General features: G+C 39.3%; 2 protein-coding genes across 5 annotated transcripts in view; both read right to left on the reverse strand.

Moving 5' to 3' along the window:
- MCCC2 (methylcrotonyl-CoA carboxylase subunit 2) overlaps positions 1 to 7,386 on the reverse strand; it is a 79,887-nt gene extending 72,501 nt beyond the window's left edge. The window contains 1 exon segment of the mRNA XM_032769590.2: positions 7,216 to 7,386. Within this exon segment, the coding sequence (XP_032625481.1) occupies positions 7,216 to 7,347 (132 nt within the window). The 5' untranslated portion in view covers positions 7,348 to 7,386.
- Positions 7,387 to 11,417: 4,031 nt separating this feature from the next.
- BDP1 (BDP1 general transcription factor IIIB subunit) overlaps positions 11,418 to 17,193 on the reverse strand; it is an 81,306-nt gene continuing 75,530 nt past the window's right edge. For all 4 annotated transcript variants that reach the window (XM_032769558.2, XM_032769557.2, XM_032769559.2 and 1 more), the window contains 2 exons: positions 16,540 to 16,786; positions 11,418 to 14,257 (listed from right to left, as the gene is read on the reverse strand). In XM_032769558.2, the coding sequence (XP_032625449.1) occupies positions 14,132 to 14,257; positions 16,540 to 16,786 (373 nt within the window). In that variant the 3' untranslated portion in view covers positions 11,418 to 14,131. The remainder of the gene's footprint in view (positions 14,258 to 16,539; positions 16,787 to 17,193) is intronic.

Here is a 17,193-nt window from a genome sequence, read left to right on the forward strand (position 1 = left end):
TTAAAATGAACAGCATGTGCTGGGTCATCATCTGAGACTGCTATAACATAAAATATATGGCAGAATGCGGGTAAAATAGAGCCGGAGACATACAATTCTCCCCACAAGGAGTTCAGTCACAAATTTAAGTAACGCATTATTATTTTAATGAGCGCCATCAGCACAGAAGCATGTCCTCTGGAATAGTGGCCAAAGCATAAAGGGGCATATGAATGTTTAGCATACCTGGCATGTAAGTACCTTGCAATGCTGGCTACACAAGTGCCATGCAAATACCTGTTCTCACTTTCTGGCGACATAGTAAATAAAAAGAGGGCAGCATTATCTCCTATAAATATAAACAAACTTGTTTGTCTTACTGATTGGCTGAACAAGAAGTAGGTCTCAGCGGACTTGCAGGCTCTGAAGTTTTACATTGTTTTGTTTTTGAGTGCAGTTACGTAACAAAAAAAAATCTACATTTGTAAGATGCACTTGCATGACAAAGAAATTGCATTACCAGCATTTGCATGAGGTGAATTGAAAAATACTATTTGTTTATCATTACAATGCAAATATTTTTAATAAAAAACATACACTTTGATTTCAATTATGACACAAAATACAATACATATGAAAATGTAGAAAAACAGCCAAAATATTTAATAAATATCAATTGGTATTCTATTAACAGTGCAATTAAAACTGCAATTAATCATGATTAATTTTTTTAATCATGATTAATTTTTTTTTTTAGTTAACTGCAATTAACCAACAGCCGTAGTATAAGCTAAAGACACCAAGATGCTTATCAAAGAAAGAATAAAAATATCCTGGTGGCCTAGCCAACATCCCTTCTTTTAATAAAACGAGTTCTAATGTTTTTGGATGTGAGTAATCCATTAATGAGCTCATAATTACTTCCCTGTTTGCCAAAGAGTCACTGCACAAAATTATTAGTGCAGCATACCTCAGTAATTAAAGATACTATCCAACCATCAACCAATCCGGCTTTTTAAAGACTCTAGTAAGAGTTGCTCTAGATAGATAGATGGATGGATGGATAGATGGATAGATAATAGTAGATAAAGAAAGAAAACAATAGCTATTGTGCACTCATTCATTTTGAGTTATCTTATTGTTACCCAGTTCGAAAATGTAAAACTCTGCTTTAATATCAACAGAACCCCTCTGTTTAATTCTAAAAACGCAGAGCTGCCAATCAAGGTTAAAATTCCAACAGATATCTAATGAGTCTCAGAACAATAAGGCTCTCTCAGGTCAACACAAATAACCTGACTCACTCCTTTGGTAACAGAAAGGGCACAAGGGTGGTGGAGGGGAAGAAGAAAAGAAGGAGATGAAGTGCGCATATGCAGGAAAAAAGAAAACACAAAGACAATTTTAATTTTAGTAAATTTAATTTCATACTACGTCATACTCTGTCGCAAAAGATCACCATATGCATTCTGAAGTTATTACTGGAAGGTGAAAAATCAATTTTAAAATATCTTTACTGAAAAGTGAAAACATATAGTCTTAATACAGAGCTTTAAAATTTTGCCAGTCACCTACTAGTTAGAGCTGATATAAAAGATGTGTGTCCTTGGATCTTGCTGACGGGTCCCCACACTTTGATTACAAAATCCAGCTCTCAACCCCCCATACCAGCTCCTGGAAAAGGGTTCAAATTCTTAGCAGGGTACTCTCCTGCGACACTGCTTACATGTGCTATCTTTATTTATCACCCTTTGGCTAATGAGCATCTGATAAGATTGAAGCCTCTACCCTCAGCTGCTGGAAGAAAGAGTCTCTTTTTCACATACTACCACTCTATAACCTACTACAGGGGTTGGCAACCTTTCAGAAGCAGTGTGCCGAGTCTTCATTTATTCACTCTAATTTAAAGTTTCGTGTGCCAGTAATAGTTTAAATGTTTGTAGAAGGTCTCTTTCTAGAAGTCTACAATATATAACTAAACTATTGTTGTACGTAAAGTAAATAAGGTTTTTAAAATGTTTAAGAAGTTTCATTTAAAATTAAATTAATGCAGTGGCCAGGACCAGTGGCCAGGACCAGGGCAGCGTGAGCGCCACTGAAAATCAGTTTGCGTGCCACCTTCGGCATCCGTGCCATAGGTTGCCTACCCTGGCCTACTGGCTGCTGTGAGTATGGGGCATCTTCACAACCTTACACCTCTCCCTGCACTTTCCAGGCTCCTGAAGGGAATTATGCTTCATTCCGATTTCAGCCTTTTTTTTTTATTTTATTTTATTTTAATCCCCTCACCTTACAAATAGCTCCAGTACCTACTTCTACTGTTCACCACTTTCCTAAATAGTAAGTATACATTGCAATTGATTATTGCTAGTTTTACTGGTGTCACAGCATTCCCAACAGCAAGCAAAAAACTGACCAGTCTTGTTAATTTCACTGCTCTGCTGCAACAGCTGCACAAGAGCTGTCAGCAGACTAAGGGAGCCAAAACTGTATTCAGTTCACATCCAAAAGATTCTCTTTGTACTCTTATTGATTAGTTTTTTCTTTTGTCATAGATTCTAAGCCCAGAAAGGACCGCTGTGATTACCTAGTCTGACCTTCTGTATAACACAAGACATAGAACTTCACCAAAATAATTCCTAGAGCATATCTTTTAGAACAGGGGTTCTCAAACTTGATTGCATTGCAACCCCTTTCTGACAACAAAAATTATTTCACATCAGGAAGGGGAACCAAAGCTTAAGCCCACCCAAGCCCTGCTGCCCCAGGCTGGGAGCCAAAGCCTGAGTCCCAATGCCCCAGGTTGAGGGATCCTGTAACCTGAGCCCTGCCGCCCAGGGCTGAAGTCCTCAGGCTTTGGCCCTCAGCAGTGGGCTTGGGGTTTGACCATGGGTGGTGGGGGTGGGGCTTCGGTTTCAGCCCTGGGCCCTTGCAAGTCTAATGGCAGCCTGGCAACCCCATTAGAACAGAGTCACAACCCACTTTGGGGTCCCAACCCATAGTTTGAGAACTGCTGTTTTAGAAAAACAGCAAAGCTTAATGTAAAAGTTGTCAGTGACAGAGAATCCACCACGATTCTTGGTAAATTGCTCCAAGGGTTATTTACTCTATTAAAAATTTACACTTCATTTCCAGTCTGCATTTGTCTAGCTTCAACTTCCAGCCACTGGATCATGTTATAACTTTCTCTACTAGACTGAAGCACGCTTATTAAACATTTGTTCCCCATGTAGGTACCTACAGACAATAATCAAGACACCCTTTAACTTTTTTTTCTGTTAAGCTATATACATTTATCTCCTTGAGTCTATTACTATAAAGTATGTTTTCTAATCCATTAATCGTTTCTTGTGGATCTTCTCTGAACCCTCTCCAATTTATCAACATCCTTCTTGAATTGTGGACACCAGGACTGGACACCATATTTCAGTGTCAGTCGCACCAAGTCCAAATACAAAGGTGAAATAACCTCTCTACTCCTACCTGGGATTCCTATTTATGCATCCAAGAATTGCATTACCCCTTTTGGCTACAGCGCACTAGGATTTCATGCTCAACTGATTATCCACTATGACCTTCAAATATTTTTCAAAGCCATTGCTTCTCAGATTACACTCATCCAGCCTGTAAGTATACCCCATCTTTTTTGTTCCCAGATGTAAACATTTAGTCATATTAAAACACGTATTGCTTTCTTGGGTCCAGTTTACCAAGCAATCTGGATCACTCTGAATCAGTGACCTGTCCTCTTTATTATTTATCACTCCCCCAATTTGTGTCTCATCTGCAAACTTTATTAGCGATGACTTTATGTTTTCTTCCAGGTCATCAATAAAAATGTTAAAAAGCATAAGGCCAAGAACAATCCTTGCAGGGTCCCACTAGAAACACATCCATTCAAGGAAGAGGATAATTCCCCATTTACAATAACATTTTGATACCTATCAGCTTTTAATCCATGTTACAGGTGCCATATGAATTTTATATCGTTTTAGGTTTTTAATCAAAATATCATGAAGCAACAAGTCAAATGCCCAAACTTGTAATCTCATTTTTTTAAAAATCAAATTAGTTTGACAGGATCTATTTTTCATAAACCTGTGTTGACTGGCATTAATTATATTACCCTTCTTTAATACTTTATTAATGAAGTCCTACATCAGCCACCTTTATCTTGTCTGGGATCAAAGTCAGATAGACAGCCCTATAATTACCCAGATCATCCCATTTACCTTTTTTTAGATATTGGAACAACATCAGCTTTCTTCCAGTATTCTGGAGCTTCCCCAAATTTGTAAAATGTTATAAAATGACCATCAAACATCTGCTTCATTTATAAGCCTACAATAATTACAACACCCCAAATCAGTGTAACTGTGATTAAGAAAAGATATTTTCTTTATTCTTTGGTTTTTTATGTGATTCACTTGCCAGGATGCTATCTATAATCAAGTTTCACTCTTTATCCTTTATTCAGTCAGTTGCCCCACACGTGTCTCTTTCTCACAGTATCAGGGAGATAAAACCCCCTTTTAAAAAAAGTGATTGAAAAACTACAAATATTGGCAGAGGGACTTGGAAACGATACACTAGCTGAAACTAAGCTCATTTTTTAATTGACTAGATCTTGAGTTGACCACATCCTTTAAATGCTGCATAAACTGACAATTTAGGCCATGAACTTGCAAAGGCTTAAGCATGAAAATAATTTTATGCATATGAATTATTAAATTCAGTGGGACTACTCTCATACATAAAGACACAGGTATGCTTAAGTCTTTGCAGGATCAGATCATTTAGCAACCCCTCCCATCCCTTCCACTTGTCAATGGTAGAAGGGTTTTTCAGGCCATGGATGAATATATCATACCAAATGGAACTATTTAGTGAATTTGAGACTTGAATATCTACATTTTAATCCTAGTTCTATAACTAGAACAGTAGATCATTCTACCCTACAAAGCAGCAACAATAATACTTTTAAATCTTACCTTACGCTTTGAGCAAAATAATAATAGAAATTTAAAAAATAAAAGGTTGCTCTTAGCAGTATGCCTTATAACGTCTACCATATATTTCTGAACTTCTGTTATATAATGCTAAAAGGACAAGCAAGATGCCATGCATTCTTCTCTAGAAGAAAACTGTCTTTATTTTATAGGAGTACTATACACATCTGTTGTTAATATGATAACTTCTAGATACAGCAATGCAAATCTGACGTGGCAGAAATTACAAACTAATTCTGAAATTACTGCATGGTTGAGATCTCCTGTTGACCTCTGTTTGAAGCCACACATGCAAAATGGCTCCAGGATCTGGTCCTTTGGGTCTTTTTCCAGAATTTAAATTTTCCTTTTCTCTTTTTAAAATTACCCCTCTGGTTTGTAAGATAGTTTACACTTAGAAGGCTAACCTGACTTGCTGAATTTACAGCCATAAAGACAAATATTAGCTAAGGGAAGTGTGACCTTCATCATTCACCTTATGCCTTCTTGTGTTTGCAATGTAATCCCATGTAATACATTTGTTTCAGACTGTAAGTGCCTCATGGCAGGGACCTTGGCTTTTCTGTGTTTGTGAAACATCACAGGCACTTATAGTGCTCTATAAGTAATTACTGCTAGAAAAATGTTAACACTGTTTGCCACCTTACTGCTTGAATGACGTACCAGATGTATCCACGTAAATGTGCTTGTCCAGTATAGCTGGACGTACCTAGCTTGTGTTGATGTCCCATAGGAAACTGCTGCCAAAATACATGAACATTTGAAACGTTTGTTTAAAAAAAAAAAACTGAGTCAGGTCTCATTTTTAGTTTGAATTCTGAGGGCACACACAATTTAATTAACTAAAGTAAAAATTAACTTTTTAACTCTTTCAATATTGCTTATTCCTTTGGTTTATCATATATACTTATTAAAGTGTCACAGTTAGCTGTTTCTTCCTCAAATTTACATTTTGCAAAACAAAACCTAAGATTAATGGAAATCTTTCTATAATGTGTTTTTGTTTGGTTGGCTGGTTCAGTTATTCATTTTGTTCTTTGAGTTTTTTTTAATTCCAATGGAAACATTTTAAAATAAATGCATATTCCTCTGCAGGGTTTGCAACCCATATACCACAGCACTATGAATCAAAAAGTGAAAATGATTGATTTTCAGTGTTCAAGCTGGGGGAAAATGCATGTACACAAACAGATTAATTAGTGAGAACTAAACTGAATCCTAGTATGTACAGTTTTAAGTAATCCAAGTTTACTAGTACACAACTTTGTTTGCAGTGTGATGAAGTTAACAATGCCCTTTTAAAATGATGTCCAGATTAGCCAATTTACACCAACCCAAACTTCCCATCCTTTCCAAAATAAAGATATTTTTACAGAGTTCCTCCTTGTTTTCTTCAGATACTGACTGACTTGTAAAAACATTGCTCACACCCTCAATTCACATTTAATTTCCAAGCAAAGCATTGCTTCCAGCTCTCAGCACATCAATGAATGCCTTCCAAGGCACACTAAGTATCCACAATCTGAGGACTTCAAAAACTCAGACATAGGTTAGGGGTTTGTCATAGAGGTGGATGAGTGAGATTTTTGTGGCCTGCTTGTGCAGGAGGTCAGACTAGATGATCATAATGGTCCCGTCTGACCTTAAAGTCTATGAATCCACCTCTGTTTCATTAGTAAAGCTATTCATCAGGAGTATTACTGTGGGATCTCCTGCACAAAGCCCATTTACTCGGGCTGTACCCAGGGGTCAGAATCTGGCCATTTGCCGGAGGAGATCCCAGATCCCTTTGCAGAAGAATGGGAACTATGGAAGAAAGGACGTTCAATGTGCGCTCTCAGATTGGAAGCTGCTTGGAGCAGTGGCCACCTGCTCCTGAAAGCCTGAGGCGCTCCTGGCACCTAGCGGGCGCTACCGCCACCCCCACTATATAAATAATAACCTGAGGTGTATGTTTGCGGGGAGAGAACAGGGACATGTTCCTCCACGTTTTCCCTTTCGCTGGGTCTCCCTCGGGCTGCATGGGGCGAGGGCTGACACCACGTGTGTGGCCCTGCAGGGGAGCACTACACTGCAGGGTCCAGTGCACCGACACCAAGGCCACGGGCCGAGCTAGCCCGAATAGCAGCGGCCAGACCGTCCTCGCAGTTTTCAATGGGAGCAGGAGTCGGGCCCAGCCAAGCCCCCGAGCCCGGCCTGGTGGCGAGGCTGCCCGGGCCCGGCCTACCTGGTAGAGCGGGGAGCCGGCGTCAGGATGCGAGCCCACCGCGGCCACCCTGTCCCCGTGGTACGCACGGGACAGAGTCGCGGCCTGGCGACAGAGCCGTAGCCCCAGCCGCCACTTCATGCCCGCCAGCATCGCGGCACGGAAGCTCCAGGCTCAGGGGCGGGAGCGGCAGCTTCCCAGGCTCGGAGCTGGCTGCCCAGCCTCTCCCCCCGCTGCAGCCAATGGAAAGCCCGGGGCCGAGCTGCGGCTTCCTCCTGCTGTTGGGGGCGGAGCCGCCCTCCTGGGCTAGGTCACCGCTCCGGGCAGGTGGGTCACCAAGGGCCCGGCCACGTCCTGCCCCGCAGGAGCGTGGGAGGGGGGCAGTAGCCCGGGTGCACCCGGTCCCTCACACCGCTGTCGGGCCCCGCTCTGAGGAAGGAAGGGGGCTAGAGGCTGGACAGCTTGGCAGTGGCTGCCCCAGAACTGCGCCCATTGAGCTACAGCCCTACAGCGCCTCGTGTACCAGCCTAAATCCAGGGCCTGCCAGTTACTAATGGAACTAATGTCTGTTTAAATCTAATGCCAGTTACTAATGATATGTTTAAATCTGCCCCTTGGCGGGGTTAGACTGAGAACCTGGCCTAAACTCCCCTCACCTACCACTGCAGACACAAATCACCTGGAGGCAGCAGCAGAGTGGAAGCCAGACTTAAAACATGCAGCTAAGACCACAAGGTATTAAACAGACCTGCCTCAGAGACCTCTCACTTTCACTAGTTTAGGCATTTCCCCCACCTAACTGGTGGCTTTTGTGATGTTGTAATCTGCCAGTTTCCCAAAAATCTTTTAGGGCTGTGCAGAGTAACTCTAGGGATCTCCATCTTCTTGTTTGGTTATTCGGGGCTATTAGAAGCCAAACAGTCCAGAAATTAAGATTTTTTCTGTGTCCATATTTATTGCTTCTCACAGAAACCAACCTGCAACAACAGTTGCTACACAGGTCCCTTATTCATGGGGAAAAGGGAGGGAGGAATGCATTTAAAGTCTGATCATTGATCTCGTACAATGGCTTATTTGCATTTAACTAACAGTATTTAACATCTTGTTAGAGACCATCATTTGCATTACACAAGGGTTTTTCCCTGTTTGATAAGTTACATAGTGACAGACTATGCAAATACTTGCTATCACTTTATAACAGGGTATTGAGTGAGAACAATACATGCAGCATCCTTAAGCATTTTATAAAACACTAAACACATCCTTATGAACTTAAGATCTAATAAGCAAGAGTGGTTCCTAGCTATGCATCTGTAAGCTTTCAGTGAGGCTTGGGGCCTTGACATGAGCTGGCATCTGGTCTGCCAGCATCACAGGTGTCTGCTGAAGTTATTGATGAATGGTGTGAGAAAGTGTCCTACTGCAGAGGAGGAAATAAGGTTCTCATCCACAGAAACCTTTAGGAGATGATTGCAGAGTACCTTCATGGAAGTTTCATCAAGATCTCTCAGGAGGATTCAAAGGACATCCCTGGGTACATAAATTGCTCTGTATGCATCCTCCACCCCACCGTAACTGTAAAGGGGAATGAAAAGCTGATAACTCTACCTCTCTGTTGGACCACTATCTTTTCTCGTACAAGTAGATTAATGAAAACAATTGGTAGCTGCATCCTAATAAGTTCAGGAGTCATAACTGTAGTAGGAAATAAATTTAAAACACTTACCCAAGGTTCCTTCCCCTGCATCTGGCTCACCAGTGCTCAATTGCAGGGACTGCCTCTACTGCAGTGGAGGTCCTAGCTTGTGGCACAGCCTAATCACCTGTCCCCCATACTCCTCCTCCTCGCTGTTTGTGGCAGAAGCATATGACTCGGGCTTCTCCAAGGTTTCCACAGTGGCACATAGGCTGGCAGTAGGGTCTCGGCCAAGTATGGCATACAGCTCTTTGTAAAAGCAATAGGTCTGCGGCTTGGCACCAAATCAATGGTTGACCTCCCTGGCCTTCTATAATGCCTGCTATGGTTCCTTGGCTTTCATGCAGCACTGCTGCTTGTCCCTGTCAAAACCCTTTTCTTGCACCCCTGAGTAATCTATTGCAGATGTTGACATTTTTATGGCTGGTTCAGAGCTGTGCTTGAACAGCCTCCTCTCCACAGGCCCAAGAGATCCAGTATCTCCCCTCTAGTTCAGGCAAGAACACGACTGGAGTGCCTAGCTACTATGGGCAGCTGGGCCATTGCACACAATGGAGAGCTGCTGGGTAGGCTCACTCAACTGAACAATCAAGAAAAGCCATTTAAAAAAAATTACAGGGGTTTTAAGGTGGAGGAGGGGGCCTTCCAATCTACACGTCCCTGGGCAGTGGAATTCACAATTGTGAGCAGAGCAGGCAGTGTTGGACAGTCACTGGAAGACTGTTAATGTCAACATAGGTAATGCAGTCTACTCACACTGCAATGACCTATATACATCAACCCTGGCTCAACATCACTCGAGGTGGTTACTGTGTCAACATAATAGGGCACTTACAACAGTGGGAGACAACTTTAAATGTAGATATGTGCACAACCAGGTCAATGCAAAGCAGCTTACCTCTAACTTTGTAGTGTAGATCAGGCCTAAGAGTAGGATGTTTATCCAAAGTAGAGTTTCAAAAGGGATGAGGATCAGGAATTCAGTAGCACCTAAAGGATATCAGTGCTTTCCTTGTGACATAACTAGGAGAGCCTTCTCCCTAAGTTTACACACACACACACACACACACACACACACCCCCCCTCTAACCTGTGTAGGTTAGTCACTTTGTCACTGACCCCTAGTACCTATCCTACTGGCAAATAACCTTCTCTGTTGCCATCAGGTAAGCGCAGATGTTGTATAAAACTACTGTCTATTGGTATCTCTGGTCCAGTATTGGAAAAAAGCTTTCTTCAACTGGCAGTTGGGTCCTGATTTTCCAAAAACAGGCTGTTTCCTACTTGTAGTAACAAACTGAATTAGTTTCACATTGCAACAAAGTAAATGTATATTGCGACAGTATTTTTCTGTATTTTCCTTTATTATTGAAGATGTATTTGGATAAGATTCTTTTCAGTTTTATCCTGAAGAGAAAGAATACCTTGATATTGTTTATTCCTACAGAAATGACTTGTAAAAATGCAGCATTATAAATTTGTTGCAGGAGTAAATAAGATAATGAGCTTGAGGGGACAATCCCTTAAATATAAATACTGTAGCTGTGGTAATTCAATATAGTAAAAATTAGTGAAACCTTTAAGCTGCTTTTTGTAATATATATATATACACACATATATATATGAAAATCTTACATATGTGTGTGTGTGCGCGTGCACGCAAGACTTCCACAAATAGAAGTCCTTTTAAAAGAAGATTGAAAGTATCTACCTTTCCCTGTACTGATTATCATATGCCCAAATGTAACATTGTTACAGAATTACTGGAGTACAGTCCAGTGCTTAAAAAAAGATTTTTGCATGATTAATTTTTCAGATGGAATTATACAAAATCAGATTATAAATTTATAGCATGGACTTCCACATTCCTCTCTTCCTCACACCTTCTGCCCCCTCCGTCCTGCAAAAAAATAAAAAATAAAAAAACCACTTTAGAAGGGTCTGAAGACATGATCTGCCCCTAATATTTTTGTAATTTTAATGAAAAGTTAGTCAGGCTGAGGGACATACTAGCCGCCACTTCCAGCAGTTGCCATTGGCCTGGAGCAGTGAACCGCAGCAGCTGGGAGCCGCTCGGAAGAGGCAGGTACACAAACTGCCCCAGCTCGCCAGAGGCGTTCCGCCACTTGTGCAGGGAAAAAGTTTGGGAACCACTGGTCTTGAGTATTTACATGAAGAAAACATTGGAACATTTTTCATTCTAGAAATATCAGGTTCTAAATGAAGTGGCTAATGGAAAAACTAAACTTTTCAAAATAAAAAAATTAAATGTAATTTATAGCAATTTTGTAACATTCTTTTAAATATGCCAATCAAGGAATAAAATCTACTCACCTACCCTTACAATAACGTAAGTAAAATGTTGCAAGGGTGAACAGATGGCAAAACATAGCATTAGTGCTAATGTGGGAATCTTAGCCATTCAACTCTCATTACCTTTAAAAGTTTATTCTTTTGGCTCGTTATAAACTTGTTTATTGCTAAAAGGCTTTGTGAAGACAACTCAAAGTAAAATCAAATACACAAGTGATATAAAAGTATTTATTCACATAATTTACATATAGAACAGACTGCTTTCTTTGAACCCGAAAGCTTACACATGAACAATGACATAGGATGTTTGTCAAAGAACTCTTCAAGGAAAACAGTCCTTTGCCACATCTTAATAGAAATGATAAACCATTGATCAGTGGAACTTAACACAGGATGCTGTTCTGTTTCCTTCCATCACTATGACTTATACAACTTTCATATCCAACATGGAAAACACATGTTATTTTCTCTCTCTAAAGAAATGGGATTCACTTCAAAAAGAGACTGATAAAGTGTACATGGTTTGCTGTGAAAAAACAAGAACAAGGTCTGTTGTCCCTTCCATCTATTAGGGATAAATAAGGCACCATAAATTTTGTAGTGTCTTTATAATTTATGAAATACAAATTATTTTTGCCTTGTCATTTGAATTGCATCTGAAATACTATGAATGAGTATTTACCACTTTAGTAGGTACTAAGAGTACATTATTTGATAGCCTCCTCCTCCACAAATCAATTTTGAGAACATATTAGTGGGGCTGATCTAACTGGTTTACCTGATTCTAAAATGCAACATGCCGCATGTAACAATAACTAACAAAATATTTGCATACAAGAACCAGACCCTACAAAATGTACAGTAGCCTTAGCTAGTATACAATGTTAATCTATTACTGCAATGTTTACAGTAGAAGGAGAAAAAACAGAAAAATGGGTATTTCAAGTTAAAATGAAATAGTCAAACCATGAGACACTGGCTGGAAACTGGACATGTGATTGGATCCATTTGTACAGTCATTTTTTAAATTCAAGTTATCATTTACTTGAAAAACAGCGGAAAACCATTCTATTGTAGGATAGTTTTCCCTTTCCACTGTAGCATTAAAATTGTAATTGCTTCTCACATTTAGCTGCTATAAAGTGAGTGATCTGGGCTTCTACTTTAATTATTCCTAATAGCAAGTCTAGTTTTGATTATTGTTCCAGTCTTGAGGGCACCTTTAGAAGCTACAAGTCAAAAATAACTTCTGAAAAGATAAAAATTCAAGTCTCAGTAAGTGATTTAAGAGAAATCTGATAATCATTACAATTAGAAAATAAATTATGGATTTGCTAGTAAATCACCATTTAACTCTACAGAGTAGATATTTCTTTGCAGAGGGTGGCAAAATAATCTTAAAAAACAGTTTGAATACCAAATTTAGCAAAATATTTTAAATTACTCTCATTCAGAACCATTTTCGTTTTGGCAAGACCCATTCACAAAACACAAATTAAAGGTAGAAGCACAACCTTAAGGTATACAAACATACTGTACTATGCATTTCTGATTGACCTGTGGCAAGTGAAGCTAGAATAAAAAAATAACTGGTTTGAAAGGGTGTTCAGAACTGTTAAGGAACATAATTAGGGATATACTCATCTTGAGGTATGTGACATTATGTAAATCCCATGTTTTGAAAGGTCTATTCTGTACCCTTGATCTCCAGTGGCGAACATTTAATCAAGGAGAAAAATGCAGACTTTATCTAAGTCTAATTTAAAATATCAACTACTCATTTCAAGAAGTCAAGACTTTAAGAATGAAAATATACGGATCTTTTAGAAGAATGCCTGATTTTACGATTGAGACCATGTGACTCTTAACTTGTCACAGCAATTTTTCTTCATTACATAAGAGGAAAATTAGTCTTCATGTGACATACCTAATACCACCCTAAAAACTAAGTTACACTGTGCTAGGGGACAAAACTTAGACAGGAAACATGAGGAAAATCATTCTAACTTAACAGTTTCAAAGTAGCAAATCCTCAAAGCATCCTCACTCAATAGTTCTGTGTTTGATTCTGCTCAGTTACTCTTGATTTATACTAGGGCAATTTCACTGAAGTCAATGGAGTTACATAAGTATACGAAAGACAATGCAAGAGCAGAATCCTGCCTATTGTACTAAATATTTAATTTAAAAAGAAATCAGCATTTGCAATGGGAGATACATTAATCTTTTCCTCACCCCCAAATCAGACAGATGAAAAAGGATTAACAGGATAGCATCTTTTAATAAATTAAAATTAAATAAATACAGTCTCATGTTTCTTTCTGTACATTTAAAAGGGATTAAATATTTTGTTTTCAATCAGAGCCTTTAAGCTTATGTACCTGTAAATTTGTCATTACAAAAATACGTAATTTGGAGAAGACTATAAAATAGCCAATAATAAAAAACATTTCTATGTATTTACTACACTAAGCTTTTAGAACTGCTTCTCTATCTATAGAGATAAATATGAAGGTCAATACTCCTTCCTGGAGTGAAACTTCACAAAAAGAAGTATAGCAAATAACTTTTATAACCAGCCCCACAAGCTTCAGCATTATGATTTAAAGGGATATTGTCATGTGGATAGTCATTCATTCACTGCACTTCTAGAAAGTAGTCATGCACCCAGCACCTGCATCTTGAAAAGTTACAGTGTAAGCCAACAGCTACTGTTTAGTCTCATCATGCCAATCTAGTTCTTAAAATGTTTGAGAATGCTCAGGTCACCCAGAATGAGAACAACTGATTTTGTCTTCCAACAATGCTTGTTATTCTCCATTAGTGAGGCTGGTAATAAATTAGGACTAAGGAAGAACACAGGAGAATTCACAGCAACTCATCTATATACAGTTCTGCTGTTACACTGGATTCTTGGATCCCAGAGGTTTATTCTGAATCATCCACCTCCATAAAGATATCACTGAAAAAATATTCCGAGATTCTGGTTGGCTCCTCTTCTTTCTCCTGTTGTTTAGTATAGGAAGCCTGTGTCTCAGAAAACTCAGAAGAAACCTACAACAAAATAAAAGGCTGCATTTACAGGTTTGAAATCTACTGAGATTTGTTGTTTCTCATGCATCAATGCCTCATCTTGTGTACAAACTAGAGTCTCCTGGTAAGTTTCAGCATTCATTTAAAATGTAAAAGCAATAGGCCTCCCATTACCAACATAATAAAGACTATTTCCCCAAGCAAAATTGTTTCAGAGAATAAACTGTAGTACAACCATCCTTCAAATCTTATATTCATTTACTTGGTCACGTAGATTAATTTTAACTGATCAAGCTATTACCTGTAACAATTATTCTTTAAAGATACAAAACGTAATGGAATCCTATTCTTGAGTGGATGCCCTGAGCATAGATCTACAAAATCTCACAGGAGGGGTTCACATGCTATTTATGCTAAGATAATAATGGAAATTTGATCTCAAACAACAGTGGTGAGTAAACTTGTACAGAGAAAACCATGTGGCTGCTTTGCAAATTTCATAGGTATATACAAATCAGAGGCAGACATGCCTCTCACAAAACATGAGATGACATAACCCTCAAAACAGAGTTGTCAGGCTGCTGCAGCAAGACCCAATCAGATATGGTTCTCTTGGAAACAAGCACAACATAATGTCAAGTAATAAAAGCTGTGTGGACTTTGAGAGATTTAGCATTTCCAAATAAAAGCCTAGGGACCTTTTCTTACACAGTTTTGTCAGGAAGGACATTCAAGTTTGCGAGAAATGTTGGCAGGACAAGTGACTAAGGCAAATCTCCAAAACCACCTTTGGGAACAATTTTTTGGGGATTTAATGGAAGTTTCAAACAATTATCCTTCTCTTGTGTTTTAGATATTCAAAGAGCTTTACAAACATTAACATTAATTTTCATTATGATTTAGAAGATAAAACAGTTCATCTGCAGATGGCTCAGTGCTCCAGTGTACCAAGGACCACCCAGATCTCAAAACCACAGAGGAAACCAGCTGCTAAGACATCAAATTTATACATATCCTGCCTCCTCAAGGACTATTGGTGGCATAGATGCTATTGGTGCTAGGTTAGTTGGAAGTCTGATGAGCTGTACCTAGGACTTGAACACAATCAGCTAACGACTCATTCTCTTGTCACTGACAGAGCTTGGTGCTTCAGCAAAAGGTGACACATTGGTTAATGAGTGTCCAGCACACCAGCAGCATGTGCTTAGACACTAAGGTCATCTGTGTGTGTGAAGCAGAGATCTAGTTCTCTGCTTCTGTGGCATAGGACAGTTAGTGGCCTATCGCCTTTGCAGCTGGTGGCAAAAGCACATAGTCTTGTTATCAAACCTAAGGTCTTAACTTTAAGGCCTTTGAAGACTGAGCTGGCTTCATATGAGACTATAACAGATGTCACCATGAGCCATCAACAGATCTTTCTGGGACTGACTCACTTACGGTCACGGTGAAATCTTACCTCACAGTCAGCCAGACCTGGTCATTTCTGAGGCAGACACGAGTCACATCTCTGGAAGTTATGGTGAAAACATACACAAACATTTTTAAAGTGCAAGGCAGCTGGTCTGATCTACACACAAACTTGCACTGAAATAACTAAATCTTTGTTATTTTGGTGCAAGTTTCCGTGCAGACACTTATTTTGGGATACGTGTCCTGTTTCACTTTTACTTAATGTGGAAAATGTAATGTGACCTCAAGAGATCAGAACAGATAATCTGAGGAGATTTAATATTAACAAACACAATCTCCTCCTTAAGGAGAGGAAATAAACTGTACAAATCAGATGGGATGTAATCAAGCGGATGCATTTTTAACTGTTCAGTTATGGCTCCCCCCTATGCTTTGCAGGAAATATAAAACTACACAGCTGGCTCCTTTAGGTAAAGTAGCAAATCGGGAATTTTTAGAGACATGTGGTCAGCTCCCTGGGTCTGCTCTCCATCTTCTGTGCTCAAAGCAGTGACCTCAGGTTCCTGATTTAAGATAGAAGTGGGAGACAGAAACTGGGAGAAATAAAATCATATAAAATGAAACATTAATTCCAAAACTTAAGGTGCCTTTGCTGTTATTGGAGCATTGCTCTAAGAGACTCTCCAACATTTAAAAAAGTTGACATAATTATGTTTTTTTCCTATCATTCAACATAGTCCTTTTGTTCAGCTTCACAGCATACAGATAAGCAAAAAGAGTCCACAAATCTATAAAAGAATGTCACAGTGATCACTTCGCACACACACATAGTTATCTCCTAGTAGTGCTCTACATTTCATATAGACATGATGTTCAGAGGTAACTGTATGTACCTGAACTGCAGCAGTGCCTATATTCTCACATTCAGCAGATGTCAGCATGCTTGTAGAGGGAAGGGAACAGGACTCTTGAGTGTCTGTACTGTTCTCAGTGGATGGAGTGGGTCTTTTCAGACTTCGCTCTGAGGCAGCTATGAGAGGTTTTTGGAGTCTCTGTCTATTCCCTTTAGCACCCTCTCCAGGTTCAGCATTACTTGATTTGCAAATTAAAGATAAAAATCCCAGAGGTCTTCGGCCAACCCTATTCAAAAACCACAAAAAATAATAATAAAGTTTCAAGGTTTACATAAATATTGTCAGCTTGCTTAACAAAAATGGAGTAGAAATATTGTTTGTATTTAATGAGAGTTTAACTTACAATCTAGTAGCAAACACGTATAAAATTATACGAAGATAATTAAAAACATTCTAAAATAAATAATTTGGAAAAGGTTAAATCAACCCCAGGATTTTTTTTTTTTATGTTTTGTTTTTTATTCTCTGAATTGGAAAAATATCAACATTTTTGCCAGATTATTTAAGCAGCACAGAGTTGAGAAAGCTCCCTGTAGAGCTGTAAAAACCTTCAACAGCCTCCACGCCAGCACAATGTGGGAGATGGAGCCTACCATTCACTACTCAAGAGTGGCCAGTAGAAACTCCCAGATC

The sequence above is a fragment of the Chelonoidis abingdonii genome, chromosome 6 (genome assembly GCF_003597395.2).
Source record: "Chelonoidis abingdonii isolate Lonesome George chromosome 6, CheloAbing_2.0, whole genome shotgun sequence".
Taxonomy (NCBI): domain Eukaryota; kingdom Metazoa; phylum Chordata; order Testudines; family Testudinidae; genus Chelonoidis; species Chelonoidis abingdonii.